We start from the raw sequence: 22,459 nt of genomic DNA, 5'->3' as shown, positions 1-22,459 counted from the left end.
CGCCAGCCTTGAACCTAGTCTCCGTCCACGAAAGCCTTCCAGGTCAGCATTGTTGCCACCAAGTTGCCACTCAATTTGAGACGGCAATGCTTCGTTGTCAAGAGGTAACGCGCAGTGCATTTCGGAGCGTTCGCATTGCGTCCAAGAAACGATACGCTGACCGCTACATCTGACCTCGTGTTGATCGCTATGTAGAACAAATCGCCACTCCAGCGAAGTGTTGTTTGATAGCTTGTTGATCTCCTTCTCTTTTGATTGGAGGTAGACGTGATCCGTCGGAATGGATGATGGCTTCACCCTTGTCAATATCGAACCGTGATGCCAGACGTTTGGCATGTATGCCAGTATCTTACATCATCTAGAGATACTACGTTGAACAGGCTCGTCATATCGCTTCATACTCGTTCACGGTCTTGCAGACGATGAGATGTCCTCCACGTACAAGATGTTGAACATCTGTTTGTTTCCCCTTGTATACACGCACGTATAGACACGCGTCGGCGGTTAATTGGACAAATCCGAGCTGCCATCGATCGTTCGGAGCTAGATTTGTCCGGACAGCTTTGACCCGTGGATGCATTTCTTCATGAATCCATGAATTGATCTCGGGTCCAGTTATGCGGTCATCCGGACACACTATGAACTGATTTTTTTTTACAAGAGACAATTACTAGAGAGCAGTCATTCGGACACTCTGTGGACTAGGATGTGGTCATTCGGACACACCATGGGCTGTTTTTCGTCAGGAGACAATTACTAGAGTGCGGTCATCCGGACACTCTGTGGACTAGGGTGTGGTCATCCGGACGAGCTGTTTATAAGAGTGCGGTCATCCGGACACGCTGTGGATTAAAGTGTGGTCATCTGGACGCGCTGTTTATAATAGTGTGGTCATCCGGACACACTATGGACTTTTTTTTTATTGTCGCCAAGAGACAATTAGTAGAGTGATGTCATCCGGACACTCTGTAGACTAGGGTGTGGTCATCCGGACGCACTGTGGACAAGACTACGATCATCCGGACGCGCTGTTTATAAGAGTGCGGTCATACGGACACACTATGGACTGTTTTTTTATTGTCGCCAAGAGATAATTACTAGAGTGTGGTCATCCGGACGCGCTGTGGACAAGACTACGATCATCCGGACACACTATAGAGTGTTTTTTATTGTTGCCAAGAGACAATTAGTAGAGTGCGGTTATCCGGACACTCTGTGGGCTAGGGTGTGGTCATCCGGACGCGCTGTGGACAAGACTGTGACCATCCGGACACGCTGTTTACAAGAGTGCGATCATCCGGACACACTATGGACTGTTTTTTTTTTTATTGTCGCCAAGAGATAATTACTAGAGTGTGGTCATCCGGACGCGCTGTGGACAAAACTACGGTCATCCGGACACACTGTAGACTGCTTTTTTATTGTCGCCAAGAGACAATTAGTAGAGTGCGGTCATCCGGACACTCTGTGGACTAGGGTGTGGTCATCCGGACGCACTGTGGACAAGACTACGATCATCCGGACGCGCTGTTTATAAGAGTGCGGTCATCCGGACACACTATGGACTGTTTTTTTTTAATTGTCGCCAAGAGATAATTACTAGAGTGTGGTCATCCGGACGCGCTGTGGACAAGACTACGATCATCCGGACACACTATGGACTTTTTTCTATTGTCGCCAAGAGACAATTAGTAGAGTGCGGTTATCCGGACACTCTGTGGACTAGGGTGTGGTCATCCGGACGCGCTGTGGACAAGACTGCGACCATCCGGACACGCTGTTTACAAGAGTGCGGTCATCCGGACACACTATGGACTGTTTTTTTTTGTTATTGTTGCCAAGAGACAATTACTAGAGTGTGGTCATCCGGATGCGCTGTGGACAAGACTACGATTATCCGGACACACTATAGACTGTTTTTTATTGTCGCCAAGAGACAATTAGTAGAGTGCAGTTATCCGGACACTCTGTGGACTAGGGTGTGGTCATCCGGACGCGCTGTGGACAAGACTGCGACCATCCGGACACGCTGTTTACAAGAGTGCGGTCATCCGGACACACTATGGACTGTTTTTTTTTTGTTATTGTTGCCAAGAGACAATTACTAGAGTGTGGTCATCCGGATGCGCTGTGGACAAGACTACGATCATCCGGACACACTGTAGACTGTTTTTTTTATTGTCGCCAAGAGACAATTAGTAGAGTGCGGTTATCCGGACACTCTGTGGACTAGGGTGTGGTCATCCGGACGCGCTGTGGACAAGACTGCGACCATCCGGACACGCTGTTTACAAGAGTGCGGTCATCCGGACACACTATGGACTGTTTTTTTTTATTGTCGCCAAGAGATAATTACTAGAGTGTGGTCATCCGGACGCGCTGTGGACAAGACTACGATCATCCGGACACACTATAGACTGTTTTTTATTGTCGCCAAGAGACAATTAGTAGAGTGCGGTTATCCGGACACTCTGTGGACTAGGGTGTGGTCATCCGGACGCGCTGTGGACAAGACTGCGACCATCCGGACACGCTGTTTACAAGAGTGCGGTCATCCGGACACACTATGGACTGTTTTTTTTTATTGTTGCCAAGAGACAATTACTAGAGTGCCCTAATCCGGACACGCTGTGGACTAGAGTGCGGTCATCTGGACACGCTGTTTCTGGACTATTTTTTAACTGTCGCTGAAACAGAGATTCTTATAAAAGAAAAGTTACATATTGAAACTGTTTTTTTTTTCGAACACGATCACCAATTAAGGACACATTCAATTATTCAAACAATCTCTTTGTGACAACAGAAGACACCAAAATGTTGCTTTTGCCAATAAGCAACCACCTGTAGAGCTCTCGGTGGTGAGCAAATTCGTAGCAAGGATCGAACTCTAATCCCGTCCCTTCCATCTTCTAGATCGCTTGCTGCTCGTCAGGTGCTCCTCCAGATTTGGGACAGGCGTGAAGAACTAGGATTATTGTTAAAGTTCACGAAAAACTTAAACAGCGCTTCGTTCGAGTACTCCCCTCTTATGTCAGACCGGATTCGCTTATGGGATATCTTTCAAAAAGGGCATAGACGTAGTTGCAAAATTCTACTGTACGTCAAAATTGAAACAAAAGAAAAAAAAAACGATATACAGCACTCTCCGTAGGGGTTAGGAAAGGATTTCCTTAAAACACATCTTTTGTCAAAATACTACTTCAAATTGAACTTTCCAGGCTCAGAACATATAAAAGCCTTCAACACCTTCTATTCAGCTACCCTCTTATGAGATTCACTCTTCGTTTGCTTATCCTCTCAGGGGACTCGCGTTGGGTCAGCTACCCTCTCAGGAGACTGTTTGTTTGCTTACCCTCTCAGGGAACTCGATATGTCTCAGCTGCCATCTCATTGGACTCACTTTTTGTTTGGTTACCCTCTTATAGGACTCGTTTTGGGTCAGCTATCCTCTCAGACCACTCATAGATTCCTTACTCTCTCAGAGGACTCACTGATTGCTTATCCTCTCGAAGAGCTGGCTCTGATTCAGGTACTGTCTCAGGGGACTCACTGTTTGTTTACTCTCTCAGGGACTCGTCTTGGGCCAGCTACCCTTCTAGGAGACTCACTACTTAATTGCTTACCTTCTCATGGGACTCGCTCTGGTTCGGCTACCCTCTCAGAAGACTCGCTTTGGGTCAGCTATACTCTCTCAGCGTAATCAATGATTGCTTTCCCTCTCATGAGACTCGCTCTGGTTCAGCTCCCCTCTCAGGGGACTCACTGTTTGTTTGCTTACCCTATCAGGAGACTTGTTTTGGTCCAGCTACTCTCGCATAGGACTCACTGTTTGCTTGCTCACCCTCTCAGGGGACTCGCTCTGGTTCAGCTGTCCTCTCAGGCAACTCACGGTTTGTTTGATTACCCTCTATGGGAGTCCGTTTTAGGTCAGCTAACGTCTCAGGGGATTCACTGATGCGCTTACCCTCTCAGAAGACTCACTGTTCGTTTGCTTATCCTCTCACGAGACTCGCTTCGGTTCAGCTACTCTCTCATGGGACGCACTGATTACTTACCCTCTCAGGGGACTCGCTCTGATTCAGCTCCCCTCTCACTGCTTGGTTGATTACCCTCTCAAGGAACTCGTTTTAGTTCAACTACCCTCTCAGGAGTCTCACTGTTCGTTTACTTATCAGGGGACTTGTTCTGGGTCAGCTATCCTCTCAGGGTACTCACTGATTGCTTACCCTCTCTTTCCATTTGCCTCTTGGATCCACTCGATTCATTCTGCAGCATGCAGTAACGTAGCTTGTAGCCCAGTTTGTTTCCGATCAGCAGCTTTCAGTTTTGATCACTCGGAGACGAATTTCGGTTCTGCTTGCTTATCTCGCCCAGCAGCTTCTCCTGGATTAGGTTCAACGTAAGGGCATCGTCCAGGGCGAAAGTCAGCGCGTTAAACGATTTGGGTTGCCCTCGCAGGACAAAGCGCTTCAGTTCGGAGTTTCCATCACAATCAGAAGAGGATCCAAGTGTGCTCTAAAAGCTTTGAACTTACAAACAGGCACTTTTTGAGAAAAAAACGGCGTAGTGCCAAAGGTATACATACCTGAGACCCGATGTTCGGAAACCACAATAACCTGGTAGCAGAGCTTGAAATAAAAGAATTTGGTTCTTCGAGTAATAACAGTGGAATAAAACAACAATTTTAACTATGTTTACAAGCTACTCTTCATTACACCTACAAAGCTAGTCATGAAAATGTTTGACAATTCACAGGCCATTTTGACAGACCACACACATGCACGAAAAAGACGGATAACATATTCTACTGTATCAATCTTATTGCCGGCTTTTTCATGCTTATGGTACATCTGTCAAAATGGCCTGAGATTTGTCAGTCATTTTGGGGTTAGGTTCATTGGTGTAATGAAGAACTGGGACCAGACGATTCATATTTGAATTTCATTCGATTGCTCGATTGAGCTGCTTGAGTATTTCGACAAACGACAGCTTACAAAAATCTGGTTGTTACAGCGTGGCTGGTTCGGAATTGATTGACAAAACCACTCATTTGAATTTAAACTAATTTATTCTATTACAAACCTAATGTTATAGAATATTTCTTTATACTTTAATTTTCACTTTCACCACGTGTTTTCCATGTAAATAAAAAGCGTCCAGTTTGGACGAGAAAATTTTTACTTCTATCTTGCAGAAATTCAAATAGAACTCGCTTGCTGCGATTGCGGTTCGCGTGGTTCGTTCGTTGCCTTTGTAACCCACTCATATTCTTTATTACACCAACGAACATAACCTCGAAATGACTGACATTCACAGGTCATTTTGACAGATGTAACATGAGCATGAAAAGGACGGCAACAAGATCGATAAAGTAGAATATATGATCCGTCTTTTTCGTGCATGTATGGGGTCTGTCAAAATGACCTGAGAATTGTCAAACATTTTCATGGCTAGCTTTGTTGGTGTATTGGAGAATGGTCCATACCCGGGTAGAGGTGAATAACAAACCAATAACTAAAGAATAACATATTTTGTCATCATATCTAAATTTGCAATTCTTTAGTTCTTTATGAATAGCTCAGAATGACACATAAATTACAAAATATGCTATCATTGTAAAACTTGTAATTGACGAGTTATTACTAAATAGTATAATAACATAATAATAACAAATGTTACTATCATACCTTCCTGAAACAATATCAAAACAATAACAAAATTTACCATCATATTAAAATATGTTATTATTTTGACATTAGTTTTGCTATTATTTTGTTATTACAATGGCAAAATCAGTTATTCTTTAGTTGTTATGCCATAGTAATTCAGTTATTATTTTTGTTATTTTAACTCTTATTTCAAACAAACTAATAGCAAATTTTTCCATTCAAACATTCTATTTTAATGGTAAAATTTGCCCTTCATTTGCCATTTCGCTCTACCCGGGTATGGTCAATGGAATTTGGTCGACTTTTGTAGACACACATTTCAGTGCTCAAAATTAAAACGTGCAGTTATTTGTTTTATGCATTTTACTTCTTATGCATGGTCTTTTGATATCTTCAGGTTGTAGGTATTGGATTTTGCATACCTGCGTTTTACATTCTATATTTGCAACTTTACCACCGCTTGAGCAAGAGTTGACTGTACCCAGAAACTTTTCCATGACCATCCTCTCCAAGTACGTAACGGAGCCCAAGTCTAGATGGCCATGACATACAGAGAACTTCTCCACCATTCAACCGACCGCTAATCCCATTGTCCACGGATTGCTGCGATGTGATTCACTTGACGGTTTGTTTACGCGCAGCGGAGCTTCGGTCTCCACGCTGCTCGTAAAACACCTCCTTGTACCTATAAATTCAGTTCAAACACCACGATTTACGTACGGCTTCAGCAGGCCCTTCGCGGATACCTGCTGTTGATGGCGGCGTCCTATCGCACCGGTATCATCTTCCCAGCACTCTCTCCCTCTTTCTCACTCAACCGGGCGACGGCCGTCAGCCACCACGTTAATTGTATTCTAATCGCTTTATAATATAATATGCAAACTAACTCTAAGCGTTTGCAACGTGATCGCCTCCTCCGTCGGTAAACACAGTCAGTTCCTCTATCAGTGTGCTGGAACCACTCACTCACTCACTCGTCTAATCCCGGACTTCCATCCGTTTTGTTTTGTCGTTTGAACAGGGCGCTTCGGCACGCGGCACTATGTCGTGTTCATGCTGTTCCTCGGAATGGCCAACGCGTACGTCATGCGAACCAACATGTCGGTGGCCATCGTTGCCATGGTGAACCAAACGGCGATCGAGCACGAAGCCGAAGTGTTCGACGACGAGTGTCCGGACACGGACTACGGCGAACCGGCGGATCCAGCCGATCACAAAGATGGAGAGTTCCTGTGGAGTACCAGTTTACAGGGTTACATCCTGTCGTCGTTCTTCTACGGGTACGTCATCACACAGATTCCGTTCGGCCTGCTGGCCAAGAAGTACGGCGCCATGAAGTTCCTCGGATGGGGAATGCTGATCAACTCGGTGTTCGCCTTCCTGGTCCCAATCGCTGCCCGCCAGGGTGGCGCTCCATGGTTGATTGTCGTTCGGTTTATCCAAGGTTTGGGCGAGGGTCCTATCGTACCGTGCACGCATGCAATGCTGGCCAAGTGGATCCCACCCAACGAGAGATCGCGAGTCGGCTCGATCGTGTATTCAGGTAAGGATTTGGGGATTTGGGGTATAAGAAGTGAGATTGACAAGTTGTTTATTCCAGGTGCCCAGTTCGGAACGGTCATTTCGATGCCGCTGTCCGGTTTGCTAGCCGACCACGGGTTCGACGGTGGTTGGCCGTCGATCTTCTACGTGTTCGGTATCATCGGTACGGTGTGGTCCGTGGCGTTCCTGTGGACCTGCCACGAGGACCCCATTACGCACCCGTCGATCGCCGAGGACGAACGCAAGTACATCCAGCAGTCGCTGTGGGGCAAGGCCGGCGTTAACATTCCTCCGATCCCGTGGAAGTCCATTTCGCGGTCATTGCCGTTCTACGCGATCCTGTTGGCGCATCTGGGTCAGAACTATGGCTACGAGACGCTGATGACCGAGCTGCCCACGTACATGAAGCAGGTTCTGCGATTCTCGATCAAGGCGGTAAGTTGTTGAGATTGCTGATTGCTTTAATTGAGTGGATCGTCCGGTGTGTGTGGATGAGCGCGCGCGCCCGCGCGTATTGTCACAGTAGGCGGCGGCTATTATGTCAAATTGGGTAATTTGTTTTCGCTTGCTGTGATCAATTTAGTGAGAGCGAATTCAGCAGAAATTTATTCTTATCTCCACCTGATTGACTTAGCCATCCGGTATAAATGTATGAATGGAGATTAGTTTTAGTGCCTAGAAGTCATTGAATTTGTTTGATTGTTAGCAGTAAAAGTACTTGACCTAAATGAATAAGGTTATCATAATATCAGGCATTCCACCATACATTTCTTTTAAAGCATACAGTTTTTCCCTGAATTTTATACAAATGTTCGGGTGTAGTCTTCACATAAACAGTCTTAGAAACAATACTTAAAAATGATAGAATCAATGATTTCTAGTAATCATGAAGGACGTTTCGTACACACTTAATTTGAAATGCTGGGATCTCAGCATTTTCTCAAACTTTCGCCGAGATTCGCACAGCCGAGCGCTCGGCAAGCAACAACATTACCGAGATCTCAGTTACTTTGACAGTTTATTACTGAGATTCGGCAACTCTTAAGCTGAGAATCAGCTAACAAATGTAATTTTTACTGAGATATCAGTTTTTGAGTTTGCTGAGTAGTCGGCTGTGCGCGAAAAGCCGAGCCCGCGAATATTTTTTAAGTGTGTACAAACCGCTGTGTGAGTGACGTTGCCAAACATCTCCTGGAAAACCTCATTACCATTCTCTTCCTTTCTTCCCCATACCACAGAACGGAACCCTTTCGGCCCTGCCCTACCTGGCGATGTGGATCTTCTCGATCGGTGTCGGTTGGGTGGCGGATTGGATGCTGACGTCGGGACGCTTCACGCACACCCTCACGCGCAAGCTCTCGAACAGTATCGGTCAGTACGGTCCGGCGATTGCGCTCATCATCGCGTCCTACACCGGTTGCAACCGGGCACTGACGGTGGCCATCCTGACCATCGGTGTGGGCTTCAACGGTGGTATCTACGCCGGTTTCAAAATCAACCATCTGGACCTGACGCCGCGGTATGCCGGTATCCTGATGGCCTTTACCAACTGTTCGGCTAATCTAGCTGGTCTATTAGCTCCCATCGCAGCTGGTAACATCATCGAGGGCAAGGTAAGTTGAAACACTAAAATATCAGTGATTGCAGTAATTCATAACTCCATAACTCCATAACTATTCCCTATTGCACAAAAGTACTTTTGGTGTAAGAAAACAGCACAATTTCGAATCACGATTTACGGATTTTTACCTATTTACCTATTTTAAAATTTTTGAAGAATTTCTACCAGTGCAGTGCTGGTAAATGTCATGATTTTGATAATCGCAACGTCAAATGTTTTCACCAAACATTTGAATCAATGATCAGTTGTGGATAAATAGACCCGCAATTAAAAGTGAACTTCCAAAACTTCGAATGTACTACCATAAGTTAAATGGACTTATTTCTCCTGGAGATTGTTCTGAAAATCTTTCAGTAGTTCATTCTAGGATTCATTCAGACATTTCTTCTAGGTTTCGTACAGAAATTTCTTCTCATGTGCCTCAAAGACTTTCTTATGAAATCCGTCGAGGAGATCTTTTAGGCTCCTTCTGGAATTTCTCTAGTAGTTCTTTTTGGGATTCTTCAGAAATCTCTCAGGAAATCCCTCCGCTGTTGCTTCTGGAATCGTCAAGAAGGTCCTTTTCGCAACTTTAAAACCTAAATAAGAAAAAAAGTTAAGTCACTACTGAAAATATAATTTCTCCTGGAGTTTCTCTTGGAATTGTGAAAGAAACTTATGAAGATGTCCTAGAAGGTTTCTTGTAGAATTGTATATTGTGATATCTTAACAAAATGATTGACTCTATGAGGAAGAAGAAAGTCCAGCAGAAATCCTAAAAAATAATATTTGAGGAATCTCTGGAGGAATCGCAGAAGAAATTTTTGGAGGGATTCCAGAAGGAAGTCCTAAACAAATCTCAGAAGGGTCTTCAAAGATTTTTCTTGACGATCCCTCTGGAATTCCTTCAATAGTTCTTGATAAGGTTTAGAAATTTCTTGTGCTGTTTCTCCTACAATTTCTGCTGTGATATTTTTAGGTATTGCTTTTGCGATTCTGGGATTCCTTGAAACATTTATTTTGGAATTGCTTAAGAAGTCTCTCCTCAGACTGCAATCCTCAAGAAGTTCTTTCTAGGATTTTTCCTGGTGAAATTTCCCTACCTTCTGGTATTCCTCAACACGTTACTTATGGAATCTTGGAAGGATGTACCGGGAGAATTCCAGAAAGAAAGTTCAAAAGTAATCCCAGAATAAACTCTTATAGAAAGCCCAAATCGATCTCTTTGAGTAATGAATTCATCCAGAGAGAAGGACTTTGTGAAGAAATACCCGATGAAATATGTTGAAGAATTGCAGAAAGATCCCCTTGGGAAATCCCTGAGCTGAATCATTGAGACATATTAGAAGCAAACTGTTGGATATATCTTTAGGAAACCCAAGAGTAATTCATGATAAAAAAGAAACAGAAGCAAGATTAGGAAGCATGCCAGTAGGGACTACTGGAGGTATTCCAAGAGGATCTTCAAGTAGAGACGAAATTCCTTTTGAAACGCTTTAAAACTTCTGAGGGGATGCTTTGAAGATTCCAAAATATCTTGGAGGAACCCCAGAAGGGATTCCTAAAGAAATCTCAGAAACTATTTCTGGAAGAATGCCAGAAGAAAGTCTCGTTTAAATCCCAGATAGAATTCCTTGAGAAATTTCGGACAGACCGTCTACTGAACTCTTAGAAGGAATTTCTGAAGATGAACTCCATGAGGAACACTATAAGAACATACAGAAACAATCCTCGAAGGATTGAATAGAGATGTTAGAGAAATCTAAAAAAATACTAAACAAAAAATTAATAGAACATCCAGGAGGAATTCCAAAACAATTGTACTAACCTACTTGTAGAGCAATTCATAAAGAATGTTACAAAAATGATCGAAATATCAACAACTTCCTTGTTTCTTTGTGATACCTGAGAATGGGATAGAATGAATAATTTACTATCGACGTCTGGCAGTTGCAGAGATCTCTTCGATCTTACCAGCTTTGTCAACAAAAATGGTAAAATATATCTTGTTCTTAAAATAGAGATAAGTCACGATTTCCAGTTCCATCTCTCGACAGTCACATCAAAGATTTGTTTTCGAATGAATCTTACCCAAACGAAGAACTTCAAGATATCGTCAGAAGTTTGAGCACGGGCTGTAACAGATACCAGTGTTACGAGATACCTCGTTATTACGTTAGAAACTCAAAGATTATGAGAGAAACTGTAAGAGCCATTCTTGCGATAATTTCGAGAAATGCATATAGGAATACTCGGTGAAATTCACGAGACTATATGAATTCCTGAACGATTTCCTGGAGGAATTCTTACTTGAATTACTGAGAGAAATCTGAAGGAATTCCTTCGGGAATTTCCAGTGAAATCCAAGATGAATTGTTGCTTTATAATAGTAATGATAGCTGAACTAAAATAATGCTGTACACATTACTGTACGAATGCTTTTTCAATTGAAAATGTAGTCAATGTTCAACCTTTCGTATCGATATTAACAATGATAATGTGAAACAATTTTTAAGCATTTAATAAGACTTCTGTTCGATTTGCAGCAACACCTTTACAAAATAGCTGAACAAGACCTTAATTTGCTTCTTGTTTAGTTTATATTCAAATTAGCACATACATCTGTACAACGTTTTCGGTACATCATACTTCGACTCAGAGTACAGGATGAAAACACGTTTTTTTTTATAAAACATCAGCTGAATTAAGTATTAGTTCTGTTCGAAGAAGTAGGTTGAACATGGTTAAAGTTCCTGCTTCCTGTTCTTATGTATTCGTCAACAAATGGGTAACTTCATTGAACAGGACTATTATTTTGTTCAGTGCTAATCCGCCACTGCTGAATAGGAGTCGAAGTGTGATCATTATTAAAACACGGGAAGATTGTGCTTTGATTTGAGGGCTTTATTTCATCATCTCTCGGATGGCGCAATTCGAATCTTGATTTAGGTAAATTTATGTGTTAATATTTGTTCTTAGCATAAGTACCAATCATAAACTCCGTGGAAATTAAAAAAAAAAGAATTTTATTTATTGTTAATCATTTTTGCCAAAGCTGAATAACGGCTTTACTATATATTTGTAAAAAGCTTTTAACAACAAACAGTTCAGTTGGTACACAACACTATGCTTTATAATTTCATCATATTTGTATGTACGAACGAACAAAGGTTGTACCTAAAAAATATCCATACGGTATTCGGTACCATGCTGAATTGGTACGTTATAAATGTGCTTGTTCAATGTCAGTTGGGGAAGAAATGTTCGGAAGAATTTCTTAAGAATCCACTAAATGAGTATCAATATCAATCTTTGCAAAAACCTATGAAAAAAATTGTGAAGAAATTCCACAACAATATCTGAAAGAATTTCCTTGTAGATTTTCTAATTGATTTCTTTTAAAAAAATAGAAATCTCTTGATAAATTTGTAAAAAAGGAATGTCTGGAAGAATTACTCACAGAATTTCTGAAGTAGTCATTGTTGAAATTTCCTAAAGAATCCATACAAGATTTTATAAAGTGATTTCTATTTTTTTAGGAAAAAAAAGCGAGAAATGCATTGATAACTTTCTAAAGGAGTTCTTAGAGCAGCTTTTGAAGGAATTTCAGAAGCAATTCTCAAAAGAAAAATCGTAAAAGAAGAACTTATTAATAATAATTTGAGATGTTTTCTTCAGAAGTGTGAATTGCCGAATGTTTTCTAAAAGAATACTTGAAAAATGTCTGGAAGAATCTCTAGAGGAATCTAGAGGTAGAAAGAATCAGGGCAAGATTTTCTGTAAACAATTCCAGGAAAAGATGTTCTTAAGGTTCCCAATCCATGGGAGTTTTTCTGCAGAATTCTCTGGAGGGTTTTTTGAAGAAATCACTTGAGTAATTTATGAAAAAAAAAACCCTAGAAGATTTTATGGCAGGATTCCTGAAGAATTTTACTTAGAAATTTCTATAACAACATATAGTCCTCCCTTGGTATTAATGTCATTTTTGACACAAATTGTCATGTTGTTCCCAACTTGATGCAACAGACAGGAATTTTTTGATGAAAATTTCCAAATAAGTCTTTTGAAGAATCACTGGAAAAATTTCCTTTAGAGCCAGTGATTCCTGTAGAAAAATCCTGTAGAAATATCTGAAGTAACCCGTGAAAAAAAATCTAAATTTCTGAAGAAATTACTGAGGAAATCTATAACAGGTTTTCTCAAGAAATCATTGGCGAATTTTTGGAGAAATTTATTGATGAGTATCTGAAGAAAACTGTTAAATGTTCTCTTCGTCTAGGTTTTTTTAACCAATTGAACTCACATCTTTTTCAACTAAGCTGAATTAAAAGTTTAATTTCAAACTATTTGGTAAAAAAAAAAACAAAAACAAAAACTCCTCATGACGAAGAGCCAAGGGCTGAAAGTCTCTTAAATAAAGACAAATAAACCGATAATGGTCTAGGTCATTTTATTTCGAGAATTTTTTAAAGAAATTCTTACATTAATCTCTAACATAAACCATTTTCCAAGAATCGGGAAAAATGGGGAAAATTTTTGAATGAATCATTAAAAAAAAACCTAGGAAAACTTCCAGAAAGCTTCTATGACAAAATTTTCTAAAAAATGTCATGGAGGAAGTTTTGCATGATTTTCTGGAGAAATCCAGGGTGGAATTGCTGAAGCATTCCATGCTAGTTTTTCTTTTAAAATAGCGGCTGGAGTCCCAAGTGGAATTTCCAAATAAATCCTTTCACCAAATTTCTACAAAAAATTCTAAAGGAAGCCGTAAAGAAGTTTTTGAGGAAATTCAAAGAAGAATTTCTGTCGCAATCTGTGCGAGATTTTCTTAAAAAAAATGAGCAAATTTCCAAATGAATCCTAAAAGGGTTTTTTAAGAGCCTGTGAATAATATCCGGGAGGTTTCAAGCAAATAGTTTGTGTTAGAAAAAGTTATGTGCTTCGTTAGCCTGATCAACTTGCAGAAGCACAATTTTTTGAATATTCAAATTTCGGAATTATTCCAAAATAAAAATTTCACGATTTTTCTCAAAATGTGAGATTTTTGATAAATTCAAAAATTTTGCATGGAATAGTCCTCTAGAGCCGACCTACTGATGGAATAGTCTAATTTCTAAACAAGGTAAATTTCAAGTTATCAAGAATGTCCAGTTGGAATTTTAAGGCAATCTGTGCACTATAAGCTGAGAACCGGAGCTCCAAACTTGGACATTTTATATGAAAATCGATCAATGCGTATTTTATCCTGTGAAGCACTGTAGGCATCCCAAGACCTCCCAGGATTTCCCACAAGATTCCATCGGTAGTTTTTTCACACCATTTAACTAGGTTTTCCTTTTTTAAATATTTCCCAGAAATTCTTACGGATTTCAATCAGCATTTTTTCAAGATTCAAACAATTGTTTCCGGGATTTACCCTTGTGAATGTTCCAGGATTCCTAAATTCTGACCGGTTTCTCCTAGAGTTTTTCACGGGGATCCAACAGAATTCCTTTCCAGAATTTCTTCAAGAGGTATTCCCGGTATAGCTCTTAGAGTCGCTCGTGGGACTCCTACTGTGTTTTGGAACTCCTCAAGTTATTTTTGGGATTTCTACTAGAGCTCCTCCAAGGATTTCTCGAGGAGTTTTTAACGAATTTTCTTCTGGAGTACCTCCCGGAATAAATTCCGAAGTTTCTCCTGTGATATCGTCAAAAAAATTTCCGTAAACTTTCTTCTAGAGTTTCTCACTGGATTTCTGCAGAAGCTTCTGCTGGAATATTTCTTAAAGGTTCTTGTGGGATTTCCTTCTAAGTGTTACCAGAGATTTATCTCGAAATAACCACCGGGACTTGCGAGTAAATGACTAAGGTTAAAGACTCACGTGAATAAATGAATAAACAACAGCAACAACTCCCGAGACTTCCGGTTTGGTTCTGCGATGTATCTCAGAGTTTTTCTGAATTTCTCATGAAGTGCTTCCCATGATTTCCCATGAATTTCTTGCAGTGATCACGCCTGAGATTTTGCTTTACAGATTTTCTCGTGATTATTCCCAGAGCTCTTCCAGGATTCCTACCGGAAATTGTTCCGAGATTCTAAATGCTACTTTTGAGATTTCTTTGATGGTTTCTCCCGGAGTGCTTGCAGGGAGTTTTTTAGGAGTTTATCTTAGGAATATTTCCTGGCATAACTTAAGAAAATTTCTTATGAGAAACTTCTGGAGATATATCGAAAGGAATCCAGGTGAAATCCCTGGAAGAACTTCGGGCAAGAATCTCTCAAAAATATCAAGAAACACAACCAATAAGAGAAATTCCTGAAGGAATTTAGGATACATTTTGGAAAGATCTCCGGGAAGAATGCAGCGAGAAACTCTAGTAGAGGCCTAGGGCAAAACTTCTGCAGAAATCCTGGACGATACTTTAGTAGAAATCCTAGGAACAACTTTTATAAATTCCTTGCACCGAAAGAATCTCAGAAGGAAAAGTGGGAAAACTGGAGGAAGCCTAAACAATCTGACAAACCACTAGGAAAAAAACCTGTGATAAATTCAAGGAAGAACTCGCGGGAAGAATTATGTGTGAATCTGTGAAAGAATTTGAAGGAGAAATCACGGTAGAAATTCAAGGCACAACCCTGAATATAAGTTGGAACACAATCCTTCACATATCTCAAAATTAACGTAGAACAAACACTCTCACCCGCGGAAGAACCATCCGAATGGCGTAGCACCGACCAAACTGTCAGCGGATTCGCGAAAAAGACAACAAAAAACTAACGAACGCAAAAGAAATGTGACAAGCAGCTAAAAATAAGTCTACACGTAGTAACGCCTACTACGATCGGATCGTGACTTTCAATGTATCCTAGAAATTTCACTATTTCGGTAAAGATCTCGACATTTTGTTGAAAGTTCCAGGGATTTCAAAGTTTTTGACAATTAAAGATATCATGTACAACTTAAATATTTATGTTATCTTCCGAAGGAATCTGATTTTGAGCGTAATAAGGACTGTTCATTTTATAAAGAGGACAACTTTGCAAGGCTATAAAAAGAAAACGCGTAGTTCAAATTTGAGCAGCCTTGGTTAGTTGTTCAGTACATTATATTAGCAGATAATAACCATAAATAAATTGGTTTAAAATTATTGAACTTCATAGAAATGTGGCAAAGTGTTTCGAGAGATCAATTTTTCAATTCCCAAAAACTAAAGATAAACACAAAATTTCTGTAAAACATCGGTGTATCGTTTTTAATTGCAAAAAAGTGTTTGCCATGCTGCAGCAGTTTGAGTGATACATATTCTGGCAAAATATAAACCTAATCGGAATAATGGTTGTTGAGATATTAAAGTTACAAATTGGACTCGATTTTCAGAATAAAATTTATTTGTTAAACAAAAATGTATAAAAATATTAGGGGGATTCACTTAACAGCGTAAACTGATTAAACTGATTAAACGTCGTGATCACCAAGGCAATCTTTGATTATTTCCTTCGCAAAATCATGAAACATTTCAAATAAACAGAAAATCATGGCTTACGCAGCTATTATATCTGTTTAGTGAGTACCCCTATTATATTTTGAATGTTTTCAATGGATCTAGTCGAAAGTACTAATAATGCAATTTCAAATGCAGAAAATCGCTTCTTGATAGCATTGTTGGCTTGGTTACTGTGCTTCATGGCAGTTACCGGAGATAAAACCGCTTCGTTCTATGAAGGTTCTTCTAAATAACGATGTAGTCTATTGCAAATACAACGTAACAATGATGTCGAAAATAAAGATTAACATGTAGTTATTTTTAAATAAGGTATATAATTACATATGGTCAGACCTTGCTGAAAATAAATAATAATAAGCTTCTCTAGAATCAAAAACATGCATTTATGGAGCAAAAAGTATGCAATTGTTCATTATGGCCATCATTAAGTATTAAATGTATGATGAAGAATGTACTTTAAAGCATATTTTTCTTCGGTATCATTTAGAATGCGATTCTCTTCTATACTGGACAAATTTTGAACTGATTCCGTAGTGTTATTGCATCACTGGACTTAAATAAGCATTTTTTTTTATCAATTTCATTGATAACAAGGCAACTCACTATATCAAGCTGTATAATGCTTGGTGCATTATTACTGACCAACTATTACACTCTACCTTTAGGAGAATAGTATTAGATCCCAACACATTGAAAAGTTCATGAAAATTTTAAAGTTATGTATGTGGAAAGTTGTGTAGAATTTTGAGAAATGGGGTTTTATTGAGTTTTAACGAAAACCGCTTCAGTTCCATAACTAAGGACAATTTGTATGATGTTATATTTTTCCTACAGTGTAGATCAGCTATGGAAATTTATGCAAAAAACCGATAATGATTTTATTGAAAAATAAAAAAGATATCACACAAATAAGGTGTCCTCTTTATAAAATGAACAGTCTTTACATTCACTAGATTGACAAAATCACCCCCTAAGGTGAATTCCATCTCAGTTGAAAATCATCGAATCAATCATCCTCTATCTACAATTGAATAATTGTGACAATCTATCTCGTCTATTCCCCCCGCTTATTCCAGCCCACCATTGCGCAGTGGCGAATTGTGTTCGTGATTGCGGCGTGCGTGTACATCTTCACCGCGACGTTCTACAACATCTTCGCGTCCGGCACGCGGCAACCGTGGGACAATCCGGACAACGACGAACCTCAGAAGCCCGTTTCAATCGAAGCGCCCGCCTACGAGAACGGCCACAGTAATCTTGCCAACGGTGGCACGACAGCGACGAATGGCACGACGACGACGTACCGAGCGAATAACGCAGCCGAACAGAGGCAGTAGTAGTACGGGGACCTTCCTTACACGGGGACGACTCTCCGGTCGTTCCCGCTCTGATGTAGGCTGTTGTAGGTTTTAGGATTTCTCTCGGTTTAAGAAAGACACTAGGCAATAACGTTTTCGATACCGTAACTCACTCCTAGGGAAAACAAAAACTCACGATCACGATTACTCCTGCCTTTCCACCACTATCACCCACTTTCCCCTCTAATCTATCCTTATTCGATGCTTTACTCTAGATTAACCGTCTGAATTAGGTTATTCTGTTTTGATATTCTTGTACATTGACTTGTTATCATTATTAGCGAGTGATTTTCTAGATAAGTTCAATTAACACGATTACCCGGTTTTGATTGATTGTTGAGTGATGGGGTCTGCCTGGAGCAGTGACTGGGCAACCGGAGCCAAAAGTACTAGGAAAAACTTATTCTAAAAAAGAAAAAAATCAAAGCAATCGGCACTCCATTTCCGTCGGGAGTTCGAACACGGTTTTTAACGCAGTAGGCCGGAATCGGAACAGTTCAGTTTTAAATCTTTGAAAAAGAATTAACCAAAACATATCGTCGTTGACCGTCAATTCCACACAGTGCCACGTAGCAAGCGAGGGTTGTGCCATGCCCTACCCAGAGCATGGAATATCGAAAACTGGTGATTACACACTAGCAAGCATATACAATTTACTGTATAGTCAAATATATTATAGAAAAACAAAAAAAAAAGCGAAACAAAACATCATATATTTTTCTACTCTGTACATATTTAAGCGAATGTCAGCAAGCGAGCGCGCAATCCAACATCCGTCATTCGTTCTCTTTTCGAGATGATAATAAAAACGATAATAATCAAACAAATACACATATCTGGTGAGATACCCGCCAGGTGAAGCCAGGCAATGAAACAAAAGAAGACACAAAAGTGCATTTTTATTTTCTCACCCCTCCCCGGTATTCCGGTGGTAAATATGTCACAGCCTGCTGAGTGAGTGAGTGGTTGTCATCGCGACGACGACGACGACGATGATGATGCGCGGATCGCGCCTTCTTATCGGCCAAATCTTGTGCGCGGTCGTCCGTCCGGCGTCTTCGTCTAATCTTGACAGGCACGGCGAAGGAGTAGGTATGCGGATTCTGGATCCAGACTTTGCTCTTCGGAGGATGCAACTTTTTTTAATCCATCTGACGGACTCTCTATGACAGGGGTGCCAGCCGCGATCTACGTGAGTATACTCGAGCCTCCGTTTGAGTAAATTTTATTCAAAGTATGTCCATTACTCCAGTGGATTTCGATTAAGTTCAGAGGCGTAGGGGACTTGAAGACACGGATACGTTCAATGCTCTCTCCCACTCTCTCAACTGAAACCTACCCGAGAACTTCCGAATATTCCTCTAAAATACCCCTAAAACTTCATAAAACCTTCTGAAAACCACCAAAAACTTGAAATCTTTTAAAACTCTTTTGGAATTTTGCTAAAAAAAACTCTGAAACCTAAAAAACTTCTACAAACCCCATAAGTTCTCCTGCAACCCTCCTAAAATTTCCCTAAAACATCCCCTAAATCCTATGAAACCCACTGAAAATCCCTGAAATCCTTTAATACCTCTTTTAAACTACCCAAACAATCTGATAATCTGAAGCCCTTTGAAACTCTCATGTAGGGTGCCTGTACCAGTTATCGCACCACCTAAGAAAAACTATTTCTACAAAAATAAGAAGAAGACCGTCGAATGTAAACAATACGTCAAATGATTGATTAGTTTTCATACTTTACAGGAACAATATAAAACTGGAGCCAAAACTGCTTTTAGTATTTTTTACGGCGTGTGCCAATGTTAGGAACCCTGTACCAGTTATGGACATATTTGTTAATGTGGGTTCCACTTCACACTATTTACATGAATTCCTTATGGGATTTGCCATAACTGGTACACTATGGCAAAATAGGCTGCAAGGAAGCCGAAAAGTTAAGGTAAATGATTTATTTCTACCATAATTTGAGCAATTTGTGAAGTTTGAATGATTGCAATCATCTTTTGTAATCGTGATCTGTTGTTCACGAATTTTTTCTTGTTGATTTGTATCTTTAAAGGTTGACAATCAACTATGGCGAATTTGAGGTACTATAGCCATAACTGGTACACTGAGCCTAGCTGCCCTGAAAATTTCCTGAAATGCTTCCTTCACCTTCTTGAAACTCCTTGAAGCCCCCTAAAACTTCTTAAATCTCTTTTAAACACCTCTTCAGAGAACTCGCTGAAATCCTTCAGAAACCCTCCTGACTGGAAGACAGCGACGAGTATGATGGAGTAAGCGTCACGATCAAGACATCACATGGGTTAGCATTAGCTGTTGTAAATTTAGAAAAAACCTCTGCAAGTGAACCAAATCAAGCTGAGCGCTACTGGTAAAAACTACCCATTTTTACTTGGCTGAACAGTGAGAGTATTAGTTGGGATTTGGCTGGTTAATGGTGTCAGTGGCTGAACACAATGATAGCTGAATACTGGTCTGAAGTATTGTTTGTTCATCCTTCATGTACCCGACCCCCGACAACTCAAATGAGTTGCATTATGAACATTATACAACTATTTTTCATCATGCAACTCATTTCAGTTGCATAATGAACCAGTTTAGAAAAAAGAGCCATTATGATACCAAAATGAGTTAGATAAAATGTAAATTATGATACTGAATTGCATAATGAATATTATTCATCTGTGTAATTAGCTTCTAAACATACACCAACGAGCAGAATTAATCATCTGTTGATCAACTCTTAATCAAATATTTTTTGACAGCTGACCCAAGCATTTTTTTTTTGTAGAGTCCACATTGTTTCTTCAGCCTCAATACAGGCTTAGTTTAACTTATGTTCTCGATTATTCAGACACAACAAGTAATGCTCTCGGTTTCGATGATAAGTGTACAACTATGTGTGGTGTTGGTGCTAAGGTGAGTGACTATGAATCAGGAGATGCGAGTTCAATTCTCAGTTTTCCCATAGATTGATTTATACATTTCTAAACATCTCTCCTGGAAATAGAAAGCCGCAAATGGTATAAATAAGCTTACTAGGTTTTTTTTGTATAATTTTCAATCACAATAAATAAATTTAATTGATTATTGATTTAGCGCACATTAAGCCTTAATTCAGCCTTTCAATGAACCTCAAATCAGCTGAAGGTTGAATAAAATTAACGAAATTAGATGTTTGGGAGCTGAATTAAAGATTGTACATTTTGTGCTCAGCTTTTGCTTAAATGAAGGCTGATTTAATAAAGTTGGAAAAACGTTTATACAGCATTGAATTGATACCTGGGTAACAAGACACAATCGATCCGAGAAACCAAAAGTCCCAGGCACGGAGCAATAGACCAAAACTGCTCATACTTTACCCGGGAATCTAAAGGTAAGATGGCAGTAACAGAAGCTGAAAGAAGAAGCAATCGGGGAATTTGGAAGTTCCAGATAGAAAAACTAAGTCCACTACTATTCAACAGTCGCCATGTACGGAGGTTGTGAGTTAAGCACGCATAGGACTAATAGCAAGGGGCTGTCCGACTACAACTCTAACACAACAGGTTTAAGACACCATTATTAACAAAGTATTAGAGAATAGGAGAACAGATAATATACGCCATTTTTAGAGGCTACCCAGGTAACCAATAAGCACTTTATTCAGCATTATTTCTGCACTATATGCGCCTTTACAGCTGGTTATTTAATGCTACTCAGCCGTATATGCGCCTTAAATGCAGGTTTTGACCTAATATACGGCTGCTTAAATGCTAGACCTTCAGGAACTTCATAAACCGCTGTCAAAATAGTAACGCCTTGAATGTAATGCTTCATATAAAGCAAACCAAAATATAAATTTCACCCCTCTCACTTCCCTTCACCACTCACTCTGTTTAAGCTAAAACGGAAATTGTGAAGTGCGCTGATTTTTTGTTCTATTTAAGGTTTGTTGTGATTAAGTTACATTTCCTCCCAGTATTAGTGAAGTGTTTTTAAATTAAACTAGAGTCTGAAGTAACAAGTTCTACTAAAAGCTCTAAAGTAATAGTAAAGACTCCCAGATTGATTGATTTCGCTTTGGGCGAAGTTGAACTGGCACGACGGCGACAGATAGAGGAAACGTATAAAACCGTATTCTTCCTGATGTCTTGTTTAATTTTGGCATGAGTATAATTAATAATTATACTAAAGCGACTTATCAGACATCATACAACATCAGACGTCGTTCATAGTCCACATAAACATGACAATAAGACAGCAATATAAAAAAAGTTTTTCAGCAACATCAGCAGCAACACATCAGCTTCCTAGCAGTTTGTGACAATAAAATAGCATTCGGGATGCTTAAAACCCAAGACATATCGTGCATTTGAAATGCTACATAACAGCTAATGGTTGTTGGATAGCTTTTTGTATGCTAATTAAAGGCGTCTTAGCTGCCAAACTGCTTTGCTAGGGCAGCAAGCACAATAAATGCAAATATAAAACTGATGTACTGCTTATTCAAATGCTTATTGGTTACCTGGGTACGCTTTAAAAACAGGCTTCTTTATTATTAACTACCATGTCCATCTTGTACCGACTTTTCGAACCCTCTAAGCAGAATACCCTCTTCGAATGAGTGTAACCAGTTTCGTACCTTTTAATTCCGCCCTATGTTGCTTATCCTTTGACAGATACGCGTATTTCGACTACCACTTGTAATCTTCCTCAGTGTCAGTTATCCACAGCACAGCCACAGCAGACTGGTCAAAAAAGATAGCTTCCTGCATGTAGATATTTGATGGAGTTGAATTGATGGCGGACTATGAA

At 40.0% G+C, this 22,459-nt stretch overlaps 1 protein-coding gene across 3 annotated transcripts in view; it reads left to right on the top strand.

Annotated features, from left to right (window-relative positions):
- LOC109425830 (putative inorganic phosphate cotransporter) overlaps positions 1–18,538 on the top strand; it is a 70,431-nt gene extending 51,893 nt beyond the window's left edge. For all 3 annotated transcript variants that reach the window (XM_019680647.3, XM_019701180.3, XM_062856759.1), the window contains 4 exons: positions 6,691–7,212; positions 7,270–7,646; positions 8,450–8,824; positions 17,375–18,538. In XM_019680647.3, coding sequence (XP_019536192.1) covers positions 6,691–7,212; positions 7,270–7,646; positions 8,450–8,824; positions 17,375–17,635 — 1,535 coding nt within the window. In that variant the 3' untranslated portion in view covers positions 17,636–18,538. The remainder of the gene's footprint in view (positions 1–6,690; positions 7,213–7,269; positions 7,647–8,449; positions 8,825–17,374) is intronic.
- Positions 18,539–22,459: the final 3,921 nt, after the last annotated feature.

This window comes from Aedes albopictus, chromosome 3, assembly GCF_035046485.1.
Source record: "Aedes albopictus strain Foshan chromosome 3, AalbF5, whole genome shotgun sequence".
Lineage (NCBI taxonomy): Eukaryota > Metazoa > Arthropoda > Insecta > Diptera > Culicidae > Aedes > Aedes albopictus.
Note: the sequence above shows the minus strand (reverse complement) of the source record. Positions and strands in the feature narration are given on the sequence as shown.